Source organism: Drosophila persimilis, unplaced genomic scaffold, assembly GCF_003286085.1.
Source record: "Drosophila persimilis strain 14011-0111.01,24,50 unplaced genomic scaffold, DperRS2 tig00000431-arrow-pilon, whole genome shotgun sequence".
Lineage (NCBI taxonomy): Eukaryota > Metazoa > Arthropoda > Insecta > Diptera > Drosophilidae > Drosophila > Drosophila persimilis.
Genome location: NW_020825312.1, coordinates 1,046,473 through 1,067,208, shown reverse-complemented (window position 1 = coordinate 1,067,208; position 20,736 = coordinate 1,046,473). Strand labels below are relative to the sequence as shown.

General features: G+C 47.3%; 2 protein-coding genes across 5 annotated transcripts; one reads left to right on the top strand and one right to left on the bottom strand.

Annotated features, from left to right (window-relative positions):
• Nucleotides 1-980: 980 nt before the first annotated feature.
• On the top strand, nt 981-19,735 carry LOC6595788 (beta-1-syntrophin). 4 transcript variants are annotated; one of them, XM_026989889.1, is made up of 8 exons: nt 981-1,006; nt 9,038-9,342; nt 9,419-9,906; nt 17,567-17,776; nt 17,856-18,169; nt 18,330-18,524; nt 18,594-18,968; nt 19,046-19,735. In XM_026989889.1, exons 2-8 carry the CDS (start codon nt 9,101-9,103, stop codon nt 19,127-19,129), a joined length of 1,908 nt encoding a protein of 635 aa, XP_026845690.1. In that variant the 5' UTR covers nt 981-1,006; nt 9,038-9,100; the 3' UTR covers nt 19,130-19,735. The 4 variants fall into 4 exon arrangements, with proteins under 4 accessions (XP_026845690.1, XP_002021333.2, XP_026845689.1 ...); XM_002021297.2 differs by lacking the exon at nt 981-1,006 and adding an exon at nt 1,054-1,405 and having other exon boundaries at nt 17,856-18,163; XM_026989888.1 differs by lacking the exon at nt 981-1,006 and adding an exon at nt 1,054-1,405.
• On the bottom strand, nt 11,946-12,806 carry LOC6595789. The gene has a single exon (XM_026989891.1). It carries the CDS (start codon nt 12,804-12,806, stop codon nt 11,946-11,948), a length of 861 nt encoding a protein of 286 aa, XP_026845692.1.
• Nucleotides 19,736-20,736: the final 1,001 nt, after the last annotated feature.

Below are 20,736 nucleotides of genomic sequence, written 5' to 3'. Positions count from 1 at the left end.
ACAATTTCCCGGCGGGAAATTGTACCGTTTATTTTTTAACCGAGCGGCATTTTATTTTGGTCTTCAGTTTCTTCCTTGTCGCTCATTCAGTTTCCAACAATTTCTATTGGCGCGCTCAATGAGGGCCTAATTGACAGTTTTTGGCTCTCTTGCTCTCCTCAAATCTGTCAAAGCTCTCTTCTTCGCTCTTCGTATCGGGTAAGGCTCTCTTTGAACCGTTGGCAACAATGAGTCTCATTCCATACACAAACATGTTGCTAATTTACCAGCAACACTGCAACTGTTTTTTTGTTGAACTATTTTGCTTAAACCTTGTTTAGTCAAAATACAATAATAGCAAGGAGTAAAAACAGGCCAGCTTAGTAGAAAATTGATTCATTAATCGTATAAAATTATGTGGGCATAGATAAAGGCCCGGTTGACAACATTTAAATCCTTGTCGCTCACATTCAAAAAAGTTAGATTTGGCGCGCACCACTCGGTATATTTTGAAAATGAGACCGTATATTTCGGTGCTGTTCTGAGGGTCATACTGTAAAAACTGGTTTTCGCCGCGATCCCATGTGGTGTTTTTTAGTGCTAAATGGTATTGTATTAATTTCATTTTCAATGTTATATAGAAATCCAATAAATGCAAGTATTTCGAATAGGCCAATCATGTATAGAATTGATTCATCAATCGTACAAAATTGAGTGGGCATGGCTAAAAGTTTCATATAGATAGTATTATTCAACGGAAGAAAGAAAACGAGGAATATGCAAAATAGAACTAGAATTCGTCAGTATATTTACGGTATGTTTTTAAATAAGACTGTATATTTTGGTATATTTCTGAGGGTCGGACGGTATATCTTGGCGATAAATAATCATCAAAACTTCCAATATTTTTGAACCGAGCGGTTGCTGCGCGCTTTTCCGGAAATCGTTGGAAGCCGCCGACGTCGTCGTCGTAGTTGTGTCTACAAAAACAATAATAATAAAAAGCGCTAGACAAAAGTGCTACTAGGTAATTGGCTGTAATTATTTTTGCCGACAGATTTTTTTTTGTGGTGTCGCCGTCAATCAACTTTTTGCATATCTCAGTCGAAGTTCTCCGTTACAAAAAAGCCCAAGTTTGCTTGTAAAACAAAAGAAATACGAAGTAGTGTAATAAAATCAAAATAAATTGAAAGCAAAAAATCCTTAGTACACACACCGACGGCGGCCGCTGTCACTGTTTGTGTGAGTGTGTGCGTGTGTGTGAGTGTGCAGCAGCGGTTTGTGAGGCCCGCGCATGCGCCAACTCCCACAACCGTGGTTGAGTGTTGAGTCGGGTTTCTGTGCATTAATTGCTTTTCCGCTTTTCCGCTGCGGAGACTCCATCGAAATCATTTGAAGCTGCCAGGCGATACGATCAGAGCAGGCGGTAGGTGGTAACAAATTTTGTTTGTTGTAAGCTAAGCTTCACTGTAGTTTCGCCCGTTCTTGTCTTGTCGAAAGAGTTGTCCGCCCACTCACACTCTCTGTCTCTCTGTCATTCTGTCTGTGCTGTACTCCCCCTGGCCCTGGGCCCATTCAACCACCCGCACATTTACTACGCGCGCTTTGCCGAAAAGCTCATTCTGCGACAGCGTCTGGCCCGTTAGCGTAAGTAAGCTTTTTCTTTCATTCAAGTTGTTGCAGTCGGCGTCCCGTCGCGTCGTCGTTATGCTGCGTGAAAGTTAATTCCGTTTACTATCGGCATTCATCAACGTCATCATCACCATACCCACCCACTCTTGGCCACCGCCACCGGCACCTCACCTCTGGCTTGCACCTGCCCTTCGTCTTTTTGCCGGCTTTTGGTGTTAAGCATTTAAGCAGTAATTGACATGCATTTCCCGATATGTGTTGACAGATAACCAAAGTTTCTGCTGCCTTTTCTACTCGTAAGTATAAGTAGTCCCCTTCTCCCTCGCTCTCTCTCTCTCTCTCTCTTCCTCTCTCGCTCTAGAGTGTGGCAAGTGGGGCACTAGTTGTGGGTGGGGTTACTAGGGGATTATCATTATGATGGGGATTAGGGGAGTGCCTGCCATGATGCTCTCCTTTCATCATATTGAGTGTGGCTTAAAATACACAGTTTTTTGTGGTCTGTGAGTTTTTGTTTGTAGGATTAAATGTCTCTGTGATATGGAAATTCAATTAAATGAAAACTAAGCGTATAACCACATGGAGTATAGGGCTACGAGTAAACACTTGAACACATACTTGAACTTCAAATGAAAAGGATACATGCATGAATCAGTGGAACGATTCGGCGAATTCCAACAAATAACTATATACTTAATGTGCTCTTCTGTTTTACGTACGTGATGACAGAAATAACATGGAACACCACGTTTTCGATAAACACTTAAAAAACTTAGAATTCAATTCAATTCCCACGTCTGAATAGATACAACCTAGACATTTGTTGCCCTGCCCTGCCCTCGAAACAAGCTTCTTAGGAGCCGTCTCAACTTTTTCTATCGTTTAGATCGTTTTGTACCTACTTTTATTCCGCGTACAAATTACTGTTTTGTAATCCTCTTTTTGGCTTAAGAGCCCAAAGAGAAAGAGACCAAATTGCGCCAACTTAAACAGAGACAGGTGCAATTACGTGCATTAGGGGATTTCTCCCTCGTTTTAGCCTCCATCTGGGACCGACTCTTGCTCCCATTACCTTTTGTCATTCATCCCGGCTTTCAGCAGCTCACCGACCGAGGCGACGGCAGGAAAATATCGCTCTTAAATTGCACTTAATGAAGCTGCATCATCACATTTTGCATTTCAGACATGCCTCCAACGAGAGGCAGAAAGGAGGAGGAAGGAGGCTGAATGGAGAGTGTTTGTCTGTGCCTGAGCCTCTGCCTGCCGCTGTAGTCACTCCCATTGGCATTTCTTTCCGCACGTGAGCAGATTCTTGACTCCGGAGGAACAATGGCAGAGCCACTTGCATTCAACGGACAAATGAGTGGAAATTATGCCAAGACACAGGCAATTAATAAGTGGAGAAGCCAGCTAAGTCCCCGCTCCCTCACCCCGTTCCACTCACCCCTCTGACTTTTGTCTTTGGCCACCTGCTGTTAGCCGCCTTCAATGATTACGGACACCTTCCAATCCCCCTTCTGTGAACCAGAGACAGAGTCGGAGACAGAACGAACCCGAAACCGAACCCGAACCCGACCCCGAGCACCATTCAGTCTCCAGTCTCATTTACATGCTTGCATTGAAGGCGTTGAGTGTTTGTTTGCCCACGGCAATACATAATAATCCCCGGCTGGCTTGCTCCCAGGCATGCACTGTACAAAATCTTAGATCCTAAATGGTCTTCCATCAGGATCCCTAGGACTCGGTTCAGACAGAGGTTAAGGTTAAGGTGGAACTATGGAACTGATTGCTGAGATTGATTGATTGATTGATTGATTGATGAGTCTGCAGGTTTTATTTCTTGGAATTTTTTCTATAATAATTTTCATTAAAATATGTATAATAAATACATAATCAATCAATTTTATCAATATTCTAAAATAAATACTTGCAAAGAATTTAAGCCAAGCATCTGTACATTTTCTTTTAACATTAAATTTCTCTGAGCGACGACAACGGCGTTCGCTCGTCTAATGTGGACTCGTTTTCCATTAAAATATTTAAGTATTAGGATACTCTTCTCTTGAGCTATTGTTCTGTTCCACAGGCTAGTTGTTGAACCTTTTTCCGAGTGCAAAAACGAGTCCCAGACCCAGAGCCAGACACGGCACAACCTGTACTTGGCGATTGCTTTGGCCCGGGCCGGGCCGGGCCGCCGTGGAATGTCAACTAATATGCATAAGTAGGCACGCAAAGTGGTTCTGGGTTCTGGGTTCTGGGATTGAAATTGGGCAAACACCGAAACTGTGACCCACAGCACACACACACACACACGCACTCACATATGGCATACAGACCGTCCAACACACACACACACACAGACACCCACAGAAACCCACTCACGTCAATCAATATAAACGCATTTTCATAATTAATCAATGCTGAATAATTCGTCAGACAGAGTTGGGCTATATTGTCGCGCAGCGAGAGGGAGCGAGACAGAGGGGATAAGAGTGCGCGTGTGGTGTGTGTGTGTGTGAGTGTGTCTATTGAGGTGTACATATGAATGTGTGTGTGTGTGTAAGAGAGGGAGCAATGGGGGGAGGGAGGAGTATTGTGTGGGGGAGTGTGCTAATAAGCAAATCTCAGAGGTTTGTTTTGGCTTTTGTCGGTCGCAGCAGCGGCTTTGTGGGTTACCGCATGAAATATCTATCCGAAGCCCACACACACGAGTTGGCAGGAGGGGCATCCGGGGCATCAGGGGCATCAGGGAATGGGGACCAAGCCAACTGTGAAAGCCATGTTTACACTAGGTCAGCCATAATTGATAGTGAAAGCCCATAAATAGATATTCGGGAGTGGAGAAATATACGAAATATACGATCTTATACGGTTTTCCATTAACGCCCGATGCAATGCCTGAAAATTCTTTAAAAAAAGGTAAAAACTCTTCGGGTAATCACTGGCGAACTCACCGAATACGAGTATTTCCCTTACGCGATCGTCTAATGTCACCAATGTCTCTCTATGCAATGTCGTCCATTCGATCCATGGGTACGGGTACGCTCGTAAAGCAATCATGGTGCAAGCGTGGCTCTCAAAACCTCATTAGCTCTCATTTGCCTCTCAGTTGAGCTCTCGCATTACAAAAATAATAATCGCAGCTCGGGGCAACTAAATGACTAAAGCATCGTTCATCCCAACTATGCCCCACATGTCGCATGCTCCCCCCTCCCTCCGTACCGCCCTCCCTTCCTCCTCATCCCCGTAGTCCCTTTTCCTGCCCCATATCGAGTGGCAGCGTCTCTTTGTGCGAGAGTGGAGTGCCATGTTCTGCGTACTATGTGTATTTAAAGATCATTAGTGTGCAATTTATATGTAGATATATATGTATGTATGTATGTAAGCCCGTACCGATACCAGTACACACAAAAATATATGAGTATATCGATTGCCACCAGTTGAGCGGGCCCAGGAGCTGTGTGGCGGCGGCATTGTTGAGCATGATTAAGAGGCTTCGATGGCAGCAGCGGATGCCAGCAGGAGGGGCACTGTTGGCAAGGGCTGGCGGTGGAGCCCGTGCGGTCGCTGGGGCTGAAGGTGGTGTCAAGGCCAAGCACCAAGCGCCAAGCGCCAAGACATGTGCTCGCCTGTACCTTAATCAAAGCCCAACAGGATGTGGGCCAGAGAAACCACAAAACGAAAATGGCAAAGTAATTGCAATTTAGCGTCTAATGATGAATGGGCGAAATCTGAGTTTAAGGACGAGTAAAACGTGTTCTTCCAGCGAGGAAAAAGTGTGTGTACTTATGGCGCACAGTTTAATCGAAAATTTATGAATTTTTAAAATCCCTTTTTTTCTTTCTTTTTGTTCTTCAATTTCCGCGCCTCCTTTGGTCTTCTCCCACTGTAAATATATATTTTCGACTTTCATACTTCTCTCATTCCGCCATATATCGATGTCAATTTACGGATAACGATCTAGATTCCATTAAATTTATAAAAAAAAAATACCTACTTTTGTCGCAGCAATTTTGCATATATTTGCATAAAAATAAAGGAGCTCGAGCTCGAGCTCGAGCCCGGGCCAGAGCCAGACCCAGAGCCCGATTCGATCCAGATAAAGAGCATTAAGTGCAGGGCCTCGCTCGAGCGGGGCAAAGGTTGCGGATTAAATTAATGTGGGGAAACAGGGACAGAAACAGAAGCAGAAACAGAAACAGGAGCAATGTGAGCAGCAGTTGCCTGCCACTCGCTCTAATGAAGCAGCTTCCACATATGCACGCATACGCTCACACACAGACACTCGCACTCACACTCGCACTCACACTCACGCATATTCATCCGCCGCTTCAGGGAAATAGCGAAAATTCCATGAAAACTGTGGCCCCTCTGGAGGCAGCAGCAAAAAACGAAGCAAAAGGCAGCCATAAATATTTTTCGAAATAAATTCTCGTTTACAAATTATGATTTTATGACTTTTTGATGGCGCCGCCACAAGCCCACACACTTACGCAATGCAAAAACACACACACACACAGACACAGACACAGACACAGACACATCGGGGCAATATATTTCCGCTCAGGGAGAGAGAGGGAGTGAGAACGGTGGCGACTCGAAGGCAAAACGCTTTACGTATTTATAGCCCCTTCACGCTGCCTGCCCTTTTGCCTTACATATCGATACAAAGGGCTCTTTCAAACCACCTCCACCACCACCACCCCTTTGCCCCCTTCACACACACAAAACTTTGCACATTTTGCATTAAAAAATTGGCACAAAAAACAAAGTGCGAAAAAACAAACCTTAAAGCGGCGCCCAACAGAAAAGTTATTACACAAAAGCGCGAAAAAAATTCGTTCGAGTTGAATGCAACTTCCATGTGTCTCTCTCTCTCTCACTCATTCTCTGTCCCTCGTCGCTCTTTCACTCTCTGGCTGTGTGTGTGCTGTAGCAGCTGCTGCCATTTCCCAGCCTTTCTCCTTTTCCCCCGATTTTTTTCTGCCTACTTTTAGGCGCATAATTTATGACCGCCCGGCATTAAATTAGCCAAAGCGCAGCATGAAAAATGGCAACGACGATGGCGACAAGCGACGTCCGGCGCTTATTAGGACCGACCGCCCAGTTGGCCGGGAAGATGATGGAGGTATCCAACCCCGCCCACCCTCCTGCCCCGGCACTGCGGCGGGAGAGGGGAGTAGAAGGCGTGACACACATCCGTACAAATAGTTTAAATCTCATTTGGTGCCAGGCCGTGCGGGGGCTAATAATACTCGTTTTTTGGCTTTGATTTAGTTGTCGCCAAAGGACCGGAAAGCAATGGGTATGTTTTGGGGTGGAGAGGCCATCATTAAGTGGGGTTTCACAAAAATAATACGATGGCCACTTCTCTGGATGTTCTGAGAATGAACATGCTTATGTTTCTGGGATATAAAGGACGATTTAGCCAATCTCCTGCGGCCAGTTGCTAAATAATTCAATTGAATTCAATAATTGGCCCGCTTTGATTCAGTGAATTCGAAACAATTCGATTTATTTGCTTTTGATTTTTGAAGTCCTTTATTTGGGATTTATTTCAAAATATGGCGGAGAAGGGTCAACCTTGATGGAGGAATTTGTTCAACATTTTTGGCATATTTGGGATTCAATTTAAAATTTCTTTTTAATTTGAAATCCGAAAAATATTGAAATTTGAGGGGAGAAATGGAATCCGCCATTTGGGATCGGATTCCGTATCTTTCAATTCCATTTCTGCAATATTCCTAAACCCAAAACACCACCATCGCTGGGAACGAGCCCTTGGAGGTTTTATGTGTATTTGTGCATTTTTCTTTTGTCTGTGTCTGTGTGTTTGCTTACAATTATGAGCGTGTTGATGACAACATCGCCAGCTTCTTGCCACAGCGTGCATCGTCCTTCGTCTCAAGCAGTCGCACACTTGGAAAAGTGTATATTTTTCGCCAGTCTGTGCAGCGAGGGCCTTGAGCCGAGAAGTATGCAGCGTTGCAATAATAATTACAAATGTTGCACAATAAATTGCAAAGCAAACAGACTTGACGCTGGCAGAGGTAGAGGCAGAGACAGAAGCAGAAGCAGGGACTATGGCAGTGGCAGCGATAGAAGGAGCAACAGTGGCAGTGGCAGTGGCAGCGACAAAATTACTTCCTGCTGAATCGTAAGCGGAAATGTACATACAAATGGCACTCACACACAAGCACAATCGTGGTAACAGGATGTGTCTGACTGGAGCAGCCACCGCCTTGGCCCGAGCTGGGGGCGTGAGCACGAGATCGGATACGGGCTGGCACCAGCCGTGTCACGGGCGCAGCTCCAGCGGGAATATTGCTCCGAGGAGTGGCATCTTGTCAAATAGAAAATCATAGGAAAAAGTCCCGCGGCGGCGACAAGATGCGTAATTGCAGAGCAGACTCCTTTGGCCGTCGCACTGTTGCTCTCTGCCAAGGCGGTGGAAGGATGTGGAAGGATGTGGCAGGATATGGAAGGATGTGTGCCCCAAATGCCACGGCTCTTTGCATTCCTCCATTGCAATGGTTTGCTGTGGTACAGCTGTTGTCGCCTCTCCGACCCGCTCCGCTCCCCTCCACCCAATCGCCTTCAGAGAATGCAATAAATCCTGGACTGGAAAACAATGACAAATGTTCTCTGCTCGTACTTCTGCTCCCTTTGTCAGGACGTGTGCCGGACATTGAATTTCATATCCGCTTATTGCCAACAATTCCCTGCAGCCCCTGTCATTCGCATGTCTAAGTGCAGACTCGATTGCGAGTCTGTCGCACATCATTGCCCATCGCCGGAGCTGCTCAATTAATACCTAGAAGGTTAGACAGTCTTAAGATGGAAAATATGCGGGATTTATAATAGAAATTACTGAAAAATATAGACACATCCTACCATTCCTCCTCAAACCCCACGTGGAACCAATTAAAGTTCCACAAATAGTCGCCAGTTGGCCAAGGAATGCACTCAGAGGACCCTACAAAAGATCGGCAGAATAAGGATAGATAATGCAAGCAATTTCATAGTCGGTACTTACTACATTTTTCCTACAAAAAACATGTAATACGGCCAGGTGGGATGGATGTTGGAGAGCACCTTGAAGAGGGCTTAGGCCAGGGCTTCGAAGGGATCGGCTGGGACGGCAAGGACTGATAGCTATTCCGCAGTCTTTCTCCAGCCTGGAGATGTCTCCAGAGAAACCGAATAGTGGAAGGTGCTGTTGATGTTTCGCGTTGCCTTGAGACTCAATCAGGGGCTTGCTGGCATTAACAAAAAATGGCAAAAGTATTCAAAAACCTAAAAGGATAACCACACTTGTCCGCATAAAACCCAAAGTAGCTCTCTTTTAGTTATTTAATTGCTGAATTACTCATCAAAGCTGCCTTCAACAATTTTTTGTAACTTTCGAATAAATTCTCTTTTCTTATAGCCTGCCAAGGCGGGTACCATGTAGATCCCAGAACTAGCAGCGAGTAGAAGTCAGAGTGGAATCATGGTGGAATCGTCGAGCCTGGGTCGGACCCCTCCGTCCGTCCAGCAGCCCATTCCGCAACAGAACTCGCCCTCGCCCTCCGGGCTGCGGTGTGGCAACATGGAAACGCGGGTGCGCGGAGCCTGGTATCGGGTCCTAGTCACCCTCGAAACGGACTTCCTGGCCGTCAGCCTGGACGAGTCGTGTGAGGCGGCGCAGCAGTCCAACGATGGACAATCGACCACGCTGAATGGCACCTTGGGGTGAGTAGCTGGACGGGGACTTCCTCGGAAGTGGCTTCGACGGGCTAAATCGTGGTCTTTTATCCAAATCCTGCAGAAGTAATCACAGTGGTGGAGGTGGAGGACCAGGTGGCGGAGGAGGCCCTGGTCAGAATGGCACCCTGCCCAGCTCCGCCTCCCTGCAGGGCATGAACATCCAGGACACCGAAGTAGATGGCTCGACCAACAACGACAACGGAGATCGGGAGCGGGAGCGGGATCTCTGCCTGAACAACAACAACAATGCCGGCGACGGGGGCGGCATGGATTTGTGCGACGTACCTGACCATGTGGCCAATCAAAAGCGCCATGTGCGCATCATCAAGTCGGACAACAACGGCCTGGGCATATCCATCAAGGGTGGCCGCGAGAACCGCATGCCCATCCTCATCTCGAAGATATTTCGGGGCATGGCCGCCGATCAGGCCAAGGGCCTCTACGTGGGCGACGCCATCCTGACCGTCAACGGAGAGGAGCTGCGCGACGCCACCCACGACGAGGCGGTGCGCGCCCTCAAGCGCTCCGGTCGCGTGGTGGATCTGGAAGGTAGGTGGAGGATACATCTGTTACTCTTTTAGCCAGAATGTCAAATTGTTATTTGCTTAAAACATTTTGTTCACTCAGCGATGGCTGGGGTGGGGAGGGCAGTGGAGGACGGTGCAAAAGGAAGAGCTTAAAAAATGCCATTGAGCGAGCCAAACTAACAAGTAAACTATGAGCGACAACGCGAGGGCGCAGCCACAGTGGGATGGAATGGACAAAACAGTGGAGAGTTTTCTGGATATGTGGATATCCGGATATCTGTATATCCGAGCATCTAAACAAATGACGAAAGTCTACAGAGTGTTATTAAGACTTTCTCCGATTATACAATATCCAACCGCAGCTAAACATTTCCACAATGTTTTTTGATGGAAAACTTGTTGTGTGATAAATTCGTGATAAATGGCATCTTCTTTGCCAGTCCCCGATGCTGCATAGATAACCTTTCCCGAACTTGTTCACCAATGATTAATTGACCCACAGATACGGACTGTTTTTGTTTTTGCCCTGTTTTTGTGGCATCCGTCCCATGGTGGAGCGGCGAACTGGAAGGCGGAACAGAGGGCTTAAGCGCAAATACATACGTGGGATTACTCAGCAAAACATGCGAGCTACTCTGCCTCTGCCTCTGTCTGTGCCTGTGCCTGTCCCTGTGATGCTGCCACTGCTACTGTTACTGCCACTGCCACTGCCACTGCCGTTGCAGCTGTGTACTGTTATAAATCCCCACCAGCAGCCAGCAGCCAGCACCCAGTAGCCAGCAGCCAGCAGCCAGCAGCCAAAAGCTCCCCCGGACTAAGTTTTCCCCCTCTCCCCTGTTGACTGTTAGCTGTTGACTGCCGTTAGTGGCGCTGGTTTGTTGGTTGGTTGGCTGGTTGGCTGGATGGCTGGATGGCTGGATGGTTGCTTGGCTCGTTGCTCGGTTTGTTTGCCCCCGCCCGGCAATGAGTAATGAGAAAAGTTTTCTTTCCATTTGATCAAATGGCCCAAAAATACATACATAGTTGTTGGTGGAGAGGAACAGATAGCTGGCAGGCAGTTTGTGGCGGGCGAGGAGTGGCAGGAGGCAGGGTGTGGATGCCACGCACCACATCTGAAACTCTTTGAGTGGCTGAGACATTGCGAAACTGAAATACGAGTATGCACATACATATGTACATACGTAAAGAAGGATTTATAGGTGATGAGAACAAACACAGAACTACGATGGAACACACAAGGAAGGAATCATCTAGTGGATCTAGTTTTATCGATTGCATCTCACCGTAAACTCAGTTGATCGGGATGGTAGCTACCTATCCACACAAGTGCATGGCACTTACGTGGCCCTCAGGTTATATTCCAGGAGGTTCTACGAGCTCGCCCCCTGTGGCTTCTGATCTAATAACAGGCCAAGCACATAACCGCACGGCCAGTGCATAATCATCCTCATAATCATTCCGATGTGTGTATAGAGAATGTGCTCCTCCTCGGGTGGGGGCGAGTGGACAATGCCTAATCAAAATGTTAAGGCAGAGTCGGGGCATCGCTTCCTGTTCAGAGCACAACACAATAAGCAATAGTAAGCATCAATTAGGCGATGTATGGGTGGAATATCCTTGCACACACACACACAGAGGGGTGGGGTGGAGCAGCAGGACAGCACAACAAGCACAATACATGTGCTTGCGCCCACCTTGTGGGCGTGACCCAATCACAATCCAAGCCATTTGGCATAAACAATGCAATGAACCATGCAGGACAATTTTGCTGAAACAACTTCCTCCTCTCTCTCTCTCTCTCTCTCTCTCGCTGGCTCTTAATCGAAGGGGAGCAGGAGCAGGAGCACCAGGCGGAGCAGTGGCAGGAATCCACTCTGACACAGCCAATTCCATTTCCTTGACACACACATTTCCGGTGCACCAGCTGCCCCAGCTGCTCCACCTCCACCTCCAACCCTACCTGCAAGAGACAACAGCAAACGCTTTTAATGTTCAGTTCAAATAGATATATATATTTCTCGAGTTTCTCAGTTGCAAGTTCCAGGGTCAGGTGAACCCCTATTAGATCCTCCTCAGGCGTTCGCTGCGAGAGCGTTGACGCGGCTGCTCGACAGCGAGGATAAGGCGACCGAACTGTGCGCCTCGGGATCCCAGGGGCAGCAGGATTAGGCGACCGCTGGCCAGCTCGTTGGCCAGGGATCCATCCAACCCCTCCAACTCCTCCTGCTCGCCCACCAGCTCCACCTGGGACTCTTCCAGATCCAGCTCGTTCTCGGGTTCGCTCAGCTCGGGGGCTCCATAGGTGGAGGCGGGCTTGGGACTGGGCGGTGGGCCGTAGGTGCCGGCTGGTGTGACCGCCTTGACCTCAACGTCTGTGGGGATTGGCTCCGGCTCCGGTTGATCCAGCTGGCGCGCCTCTTCCTCCCCCTGGCCCAGGGCAGGGACATCAGCAACAGGCTGCTGCCCATCAGCAGCAGCAGCGCCATCGGCGGCGAAGTCCTCGACAGCCTCGAGTACGGGCGGCTGAAAGTCCCGGGCAGGGGCCTGGGCCACTACCTCCACAGTGTCCTGGTCCTGCTGGTCGTCGGGAGCTCCATAGGTGTTGGCAGGCGTACGGAGAGCGACCTCCAATTCCGCTTCAGTGTCTGTTTCCGCTTCCTGCTGCTGTGCCACTTCGGTGGTGGTGGTCTCAGCATTCTCCAGAGTCTCCACGGCACTGGGAGTGGTTAGGGGTTCCGCCTCCAGCTTGGGCTGCTGCTCGCTGGGCAGGGCGAAGGGGATTCTGGGCCGAAAGCCAGCCGCTGGATAGGGCGTTGAGGCGTACTCCACCTGGCGCTGACTCTTCAGACGCCGCTGGGGCATGGCGGAGACGGTGGCCACGGCCAGGGCTGCGGCAAGGATCAGGATGGAAATGCTCTTCATGTTTCACGCTCTGCGATTGCTAACGGTTTGTGTCTGGCTGCTGTGGGTGCTCTCCTATTTATACATATGAATGGCATGCCCCGAATTCGTATGCTACTTTGCCTTCTGCCTTTTTGCCTTTTGCTCCATCCATGCCAATTCTACATCAGAATTCAGTAACGGTCGCAAGGCCGTCTTTAAGTTTCGAGTTTCGGCTGTGATAACTCTATGGCTCTGGCCCAGAGCTCTGCCCCGATGCAGTGCACAGTGGGAATGCGAATCGGATCGGATCGGATCGGGATGGAGTGGAGTGGAGTGGATTGGGGTGGGGACGAACGACAATTATTGGCGCATTTAAAAACGTATCGTAGCCCATCAAGCTCAATGTTAATGTCGCTTTAATATCAACAGCCCCAACTTAACTTAACCTTATCTCAGCCCAGCTCTGGCTCTGGCCCTCCCCAAAAACTCACGTCATCGTTGTCAACGTGCCTCGCATGCCACGCAGCTGACGCACGACAGAGTCACAGTTACAGTCAGGCTCTGACTCTGGCTCTGACTCTGACTCTCATTTAATTTGAACACCGCACATGTCCATGTGGGAGATGGGGACGGTGACGGTGCCGCAGCCGAGGCCCATGCTGATCCATTTCGCCGTCTCTTTCTGGGCCAAAATTTATATTGGCAGCTAAACTATGAGGTTGTGGCGTGGTGGAAAAGAAACGAAGAAGCATGGTGGAACATGGGTGCTCTATAGAAAATCGAAAAAGGCAAGAAAATTCTATAGTAGTACTATTCGAAAGTAAATGTGACTCATTTTATAGTTACCCAATATATACACATATCTATATATACATGATCTATAAATAATACATCAATTCATTTGGAATTTGAATATAAAGGAATTGAGATAAATAGGTTCCTCAAATACGTGCCAAAGCTTTTGGCTTTCCAAGGTAAACTCAATCTGAATCGTACCTATAAAAGCTAATATCTACGATAAATACCATGAATTTTGCTGCATTTTGTGATAGAGAACCGAAATGTAACCTTCTAGAATCTATAGTAGATGTTTTAAATGTTTCTAAATGCTAACGTATCTCCCTGGCGTAACCTTCTTCGCCGCCAAGCCCATGTACTCCTCTTCAGTTTGGTGCAATCGAATTTGCCTTCATTGCTCGTTTTGCTCGATTTGCTCGTTTTGTTGCCGCCTGAGTGTTTTGATTTTCGGCTGTCGGTTTGCGGTCGTTTCCATAATTTCAACGGTGTGTTCATTAAATTAAAGTGGCCCAGATCTATAGGCACGCAAAGTGGCGCAAATGTAATCACAATTTCAAAGGCCCGTAGCCATGGCGTGGGCATGGGGAACGACATGCTTAGCAGAGCTCAGAGCGCTATCCGTCGTCGCCGTCGCCTCCGTTGCCTAGGCTCTGCCCTGCCCTGCCCGCCCTGCCCAGCCCTCCACTGGCATCATCTCTTGATTCGAACTCCAATTTACAAGTTGGCCAAGTTGTTTGCCAACCTCCGCTGGCCGCTGTGCGCCCAACTTTGGCCCAAAGTATTTGCGCCCAGGCAGCCGTCTCATTGTAATTTAAATAAGCCAGGGGCTGGGCTGGATGGGATTGCAAGGGATGGGGTGGGGTGGGAGGGGATGACTGGCTATAACTGGATTCCAGCTCCAACTGCCAAATGTCAGCGACAGACTTCGGAGATGGCGTAGAAGGCGACGACAGTTGGATTTACTCTCCTGCCGCTTGCCTACCAAAAAGTCCATTAGCAATGGTTTTTACAACTTGGCACACATTCGTGGACCCACTCAGCCACCCACCTTCAACCACCAACCAACCGACCAGCCAGCCACCTCCTCAGTCCACCCAAGTGGATCCTACTTAACCAACCTGCCTCAGTCCTAGCCATGGTCCTGCCCCAGCTCTGCCCCTCCCGAGGAGCGCGTGAGATTTTACTCGCAAAACTTTTGCCCAAAGTTTGTTTTAACGCACGATTTGCCGAATTCCGAATGCCGCCTGCTGTTGATATCATATTCCGACTCGCCACGCCCACTGCACTGCACGGCTTGCCATTTGATTTATGCTTTTGGGCGGTGGACTGGTGGACTGGTGTACTGGTGGAATGGTGGATTTGCAGGATTTCGTTTTGTCGCTAAAGGTGTAAAAAAGTTTTTGGCTTGCCTGTGAATTGAGTGGCGAAGGGCCAAAAGGGAGGACGGAAAATTAACTGCTTTCGAGCAATAACACGATCGTAAAGATCTGGGATTTGGGGAGATTGTCAAGAGGGAAGGGCACAGTGAAATGAAATGAAACGAAGCACAAAAGTTTGCAGAGGCTTGAAATAATTGATGGAATTTTCAGACAAAATGATGATAGCTGAAAGTGGGCCTCAAATATTCCTAGTCTCTTAGGTCCTCTTAGTCGATGGTCAGAAATATTAATCTTTGCCATTACTCGACAAGTTTAGGGATGTACTAAAACGTGTCCTGGAAACCACAAACTTTCTTGCTATTTTAACAATGAACCAATCTATAAAGAAAAAATTATTTCGTATAAATCGGCAAGTGGGTTAAAAAGATATACCGGATTGACTTTTTTTTAACCTATTCAGATGAGCGGCACTGTATTTGTACATAGATCAGCATCAATAGCCGATTCGATTTGACAATCTCGATTTGTCGACATATCGATATCACCACATGATATCGCAATTCCAGCTTACTCAGTCTCTCCATCCCTCTCTCGCTGTCGCTCTTAGTCGTGGATGTGTGTGCCCCCTGTAAAAGTGGAGCGAGATAGCATAACAGTTGGTGCTATAAGAAGCGTGAGAGAGAAAGAGAGAGAGATGTAGCGGCATACAAAATAGTAGTGGAAAATGAAAACAGATAAAATATTTGAAAATTCGAATAGAATTCCATCATTTGATGGAAAGTGCAAGAATTAACATTCAAAAATAGCTAGCGGTCGTGGGTTCTCTCTTGCTCTCTTTGGGTTTCCCCCTCTCCCCGCGGAGAGGTAATAAATTTTGAACATTAAATTAATGATAGTAGATAATTTCAAAAATATCACAGAGGCCCCATTTAGAACCCATTTAAGTACGGCTAACTTCTCTCTGCGGATAGCTGGCAAAGCCGTTTGGCAAATATTGTTCTTTCTATCTTTGCAGACAAACATTCCCCAAGCATTTGTCGAAATAGCCCACATACCCAGAGCACTGGGCAAATCCTTGAGTTGAATGTTTCCTAATGCCATATTTATTTGCAAAATGTGAGCGGAAAATATTCATACTTAAGCACCTAACAATTGTGGCCTGCGGCATTTTCAGCCAACTTTTCCATAACTTGTTTGTTTTTCTAGAATTGTTTTTAGCACACACAAACATACACAGAGGGGAGCGAGGGGGTTGGGGTTGGGGGTGGTGCAACTTTATTTGCACTTAAATGCAAAAATTTACACAACTTATTACAGTTGTTGCTATTGCTGTTATAAACTTTTTCCCAGTGGCAATTGCGCTTCTCGTTTGGTCCTGTTTGCTCTCCAGTCCACTCCGAAATATCCGACGACCCACTGGGGTCTCCTCTGTCCGTCCGCTCGGGCTGCCTACCACTGCCACTCGCACTGCCACGCCCACGCCCACGCTCACGCCCACTGCCACTCCGACTGCCGCTCTTCCAAGCATCATCAGACTGTGCGCCTGCCGCTATGCAACATTTTTTGCCACTGTTTGTTTGTCGTCGGTTGCATATTTGTGAATGTAAATGTTTGCAGAACTCCGCCAGAGACTGCTCTGGCGGCTTCCACTCTTAACCCTTTAGTGCAACGTAAATGCCAAGCAATTAGCAAGTTGGTGGGCCTGATACCCCACACCTTTCCACATCCCCATCGCCATCTCCAACCCCATCTCGTTGTGGTCCCGTCCGCTCTAATTAGTTGAGCCAAACACACGAATCGAGTCGGACAAACCGTCGCCGCTGATGCTGACGCTATCGGTGCCCACCGGTGCGCTGGGGGCTGGGGGCTGGGGACTGGGGGCGGGGGGCGGGGGCTGGCCGATGGCATTAAGTGTGAAAATTGAATTTCCAAATCACTCGACGACATCGTCGGGCAACAGCAAACGGAAATTGTGCAAATGCTGTGGGTGGAATGCCGAGTGGGTGCCGTTTCCCAGTTAGAAATGCGACTACGACAGCGACAGTTTACCTGTTCCCGGCCACAGGCACAAGCAAAGCACCTGGCATCGTCATCAGCATTTGCATAGAGGCTGCACAGTGGTGCACAGGCCATCTAAAACGCTCCACGAAATTCTGCTACGAAATAATACTCTGTGGAAATCTCGATGTACGTTGCTGGGTCTCCCAGCTCCATTACATCTAGCCAAATGTTGAGACGGTAATCTAGAATTAGGCCTCGACTTGTACCAGTGTTCGGGGAAGTTTTGTCGGCTGTCGTGAGGCTTTGGGTGTGCAAATCGAATAAAAATGGAGCGGAAACTCTAATGAATTTATGCTGCAACGTTTGCCAAGACTTCCACACCAACAGCGCTAACGAGAACGACAACGACAACGACAACGACATCGGAGTCGTCTCCGACTGATTGAATGCGCTGTGTTTGTGTGCTTGTGTGCTTGTGCGATTGTGTGTCTGTGGCAGAGAGTTGTTGACGACGCCACACATCCTTTTCTGCGGCCGCATCCATATTCATGTGATTTCCATATCATTCGATCCCCGTATCCGGTTACTATATTTGTGTGCCTCTGTGTGGTATTTTTCCAGTTAAATTCCTACGCGAAGTGACGCCCTACTTTCGGAAGGCGAGCATCATCTCGGAGGTCGGATGGGAGCTGCAGCGCGCCTTCCTCTGCCCGCTGGGACCGGGCGTGCCCACCTCCCCGCCCGCACCAAAGACAACGCCGCGCGCGGACACGCGCTACATCCCCCTACAACTGACGCATCTGGCCAGGAATCTCAAGTACATCGATCCGGGTAAGTCCATCCAACGGAAACAGCTCATGCTCAGCCCTGCCCAGCCTCTATTCTATTCTCATCCCATCCCATTCCCCAGAGAACCGCTGCTTCGAGCTCCACTCGCCGGACGGAGTGCACTCGTGCATTCTGCGTGCGGCGGATTCTGCGGAGGCTCTGGTCTGGTTCAATGCACTGCACTCGGCGATGGGCAGCAGCACGCAACGGGCCCTGGCCGAGGCCAATCGGGCGCTGACCAATCTCATCGGCGAACTGAAGCACATCGGCTGGCTGAGCAAGCGCCTGAACGGAGGCAGCTCGGGCAGTGCCGGAGGCGGCGGAGGGAGTGGCAGTGGGGCAGCCAGCGGCGGCAGCGGCACCTCCAACAGCGGAGTGGCCGGCGAGCTGGTAAGTGTAAGTTCATCATTCCCTTTCCTAACTCAAAGTAGCAATCAGTAGCATGTCCTTTTCCTGAAGGATACGAGTCAACTACATTCATTAATATCCGATGATCGTTTACAGATCGGTAGATAATAGCCCAATATATGATTTTCAATACAAATGTCATCCACAGCCCAGCGGTCGTTCCAGCTCCGAGAGTTCGGATGAAAGTGACAAGTGGCTGCCCATATTTGTGGCCGTGACAGAGCGGGAGTTTCGGATATACGAGAGTGCCCCTTGGTCCGTGGAGGCCTGGAGTCGTCCCCTCGAGATCTATGCCTTGGCCACAACGCGTCTCGCCGGAGCCGGGAACAATTCTTCGCTGAATGTAAGTGCCCGCACAACCTTTTCCTATCATCCGCCTTGTGGAAACCGTACGATGTGTTTTCTCTTTCAGGGCCAACAGACAACGGTGTTTTGTGTGCGCTGCGGCACCGCTCGGGGAGTGCTCGTCTATTGGCTGCGATCGGAGACGCATCGCGACATGGCCGCCTGGGCCCGGGCCTTGGTGCAGGGCTCCCACCAGGCTGTCAACTATCAGAGGGAGTTCTCCTTTCGCTGCCTCTACCAGGGCCGCCAGTGTCAATTGGTTGTGCACATCAATCGTGGCTTTTTCCTGTACGATTGCGGGGGCTTTGCCCCCACAACGCCAACGGCGGCGGTGGCCGCCACCAAAACACAGCTCTGGCAGTTTGCCTTCGACAAGCTAAAGGGCTCGGCGGATGATGGCGCGCGGATGTTGTATCTGGATTTCGGTGATGATGGAGAGATTGTAAGTGCACAAGACTTGGCTTTCCCACCAATTGGATACTAATTAGCTGTTTGCTGTTTGCTATTTCTCCCCTGCAGGAACTGGACATGGAGTGCTGCCCCAAGCCGGTTGTCTTTGTCGTGCACAATTGTCTGTCTGCCAAGGTTCATAATATTGCCTAGAATGCGGCTCAATTGGATGGATCTAATCTACATATGATATAAATGTTGATATTTTAGGTGTAATGGAACTTTGTTACAATTTTCGACTCTATTTTGATCGTGTACATTTGTTAACCTACATATCTTCAAATGTTTAAGATTCTTCAAGCTGTCCTACTCTAAGGTCCTCATTAATTTGTGTTAATAACGTTTCACTCTTTGTAGGCGTGTAAAAGATTGCAATATTTTGTTAACTCTGTCAATTAGGTAAGATTATGAAAAAGAGAGCGTTCGAGGGGAGAGATGAAAGTTATTATATATTTAGGGTTTTTTTTTCGCAGAAATTTCTATAAAATTGTAACTTCTATTATGCCTAAAATAGAAACCATTATAGAAATTATAGAGTCCTTCCAGCAAACGACTTAGTTAATTAGTAGGGAAAGGGAAGTAAGGAAAAGGACAGAGGTATGCAGTTGAGCATTTTGTGCTTCCTGATGGCTATGGGAATGGAATAGATTAGTTTGGTAGGTACGTACATATAGCAGGCGAGAAGGCGAATGTAACACAAAGTAGATTTTTTTGAAAAAATAAACGAAAAACCAATGCAAATACCGAGAAGCACAAACCAAAAAAAAAAAAAACACAAAACAAAACAACAAAAAAAAACCGTACAGAAGTGAGGGGGAAACCCGAAAAGCAAAACTGAAAAGAACTTTATTTAAATTGTAAGTAGACGTAAATTCATTTTATACGTGTGTCATATACACAGGATAACATCTAAAGAAGGATCGAAAGGAACGAAATCTAAAGCTAAATCTAATCTATCTAAATTAACAACATTTGCATAAACGTTGAACAATAATTATTGTAATTGTACTTAACTAATTGTATCTTGTACTTGTACCATGTATCTAGTATCTTGTATCTTGTATCTAAACGAAGCACACATATCTCGATGCCCGCTACCAGGAGGCGTCGATATCGATCATGGACTAAACTCCCCAACTCAACTATATCTGTATACCAGTCGTATAGGAATCCGTACATACATACATTCATACATAGATACGTACTCGTACATACATGCAAACATATGTGCATTCCAGGCCATTTCTCTACTCCCCAAAATCTTCATGTACAAGCCATCTATCATATTCAATTATTATACATACATTTATATATACATACGAGTATCGGTAAAACGCCACATAATCATTTTATGAAATTGAAAATTTCGCTATAAACGCAAGAACAACTACAACAACAACAACAACATCAACCAACAACCAAAAGAAAACGAACCGAACGACAGAAATCAATAAGAACATAACAAAACATAAGACGTACAATATTTTTAACGTAAGTAGTGTTGAATCTTCGATAATAAACTTATATAAATAAATATATATATATATATATATATATAAAATACCATACAAATTGCCTTTTTTGTGGGTTTTACTTTCAAGCTGAGTTTTATAATGGGAGAAAAGCTTCCAAGGCGATAATAGTATGCATTTATACTTAGATTTGAGACAATAAAAATACATATATTCTCAAATTGTTAGCAACACGATGAACGATCTTGGTTCCACTCGAATGTTATCCGACATGGACTGATAATAATG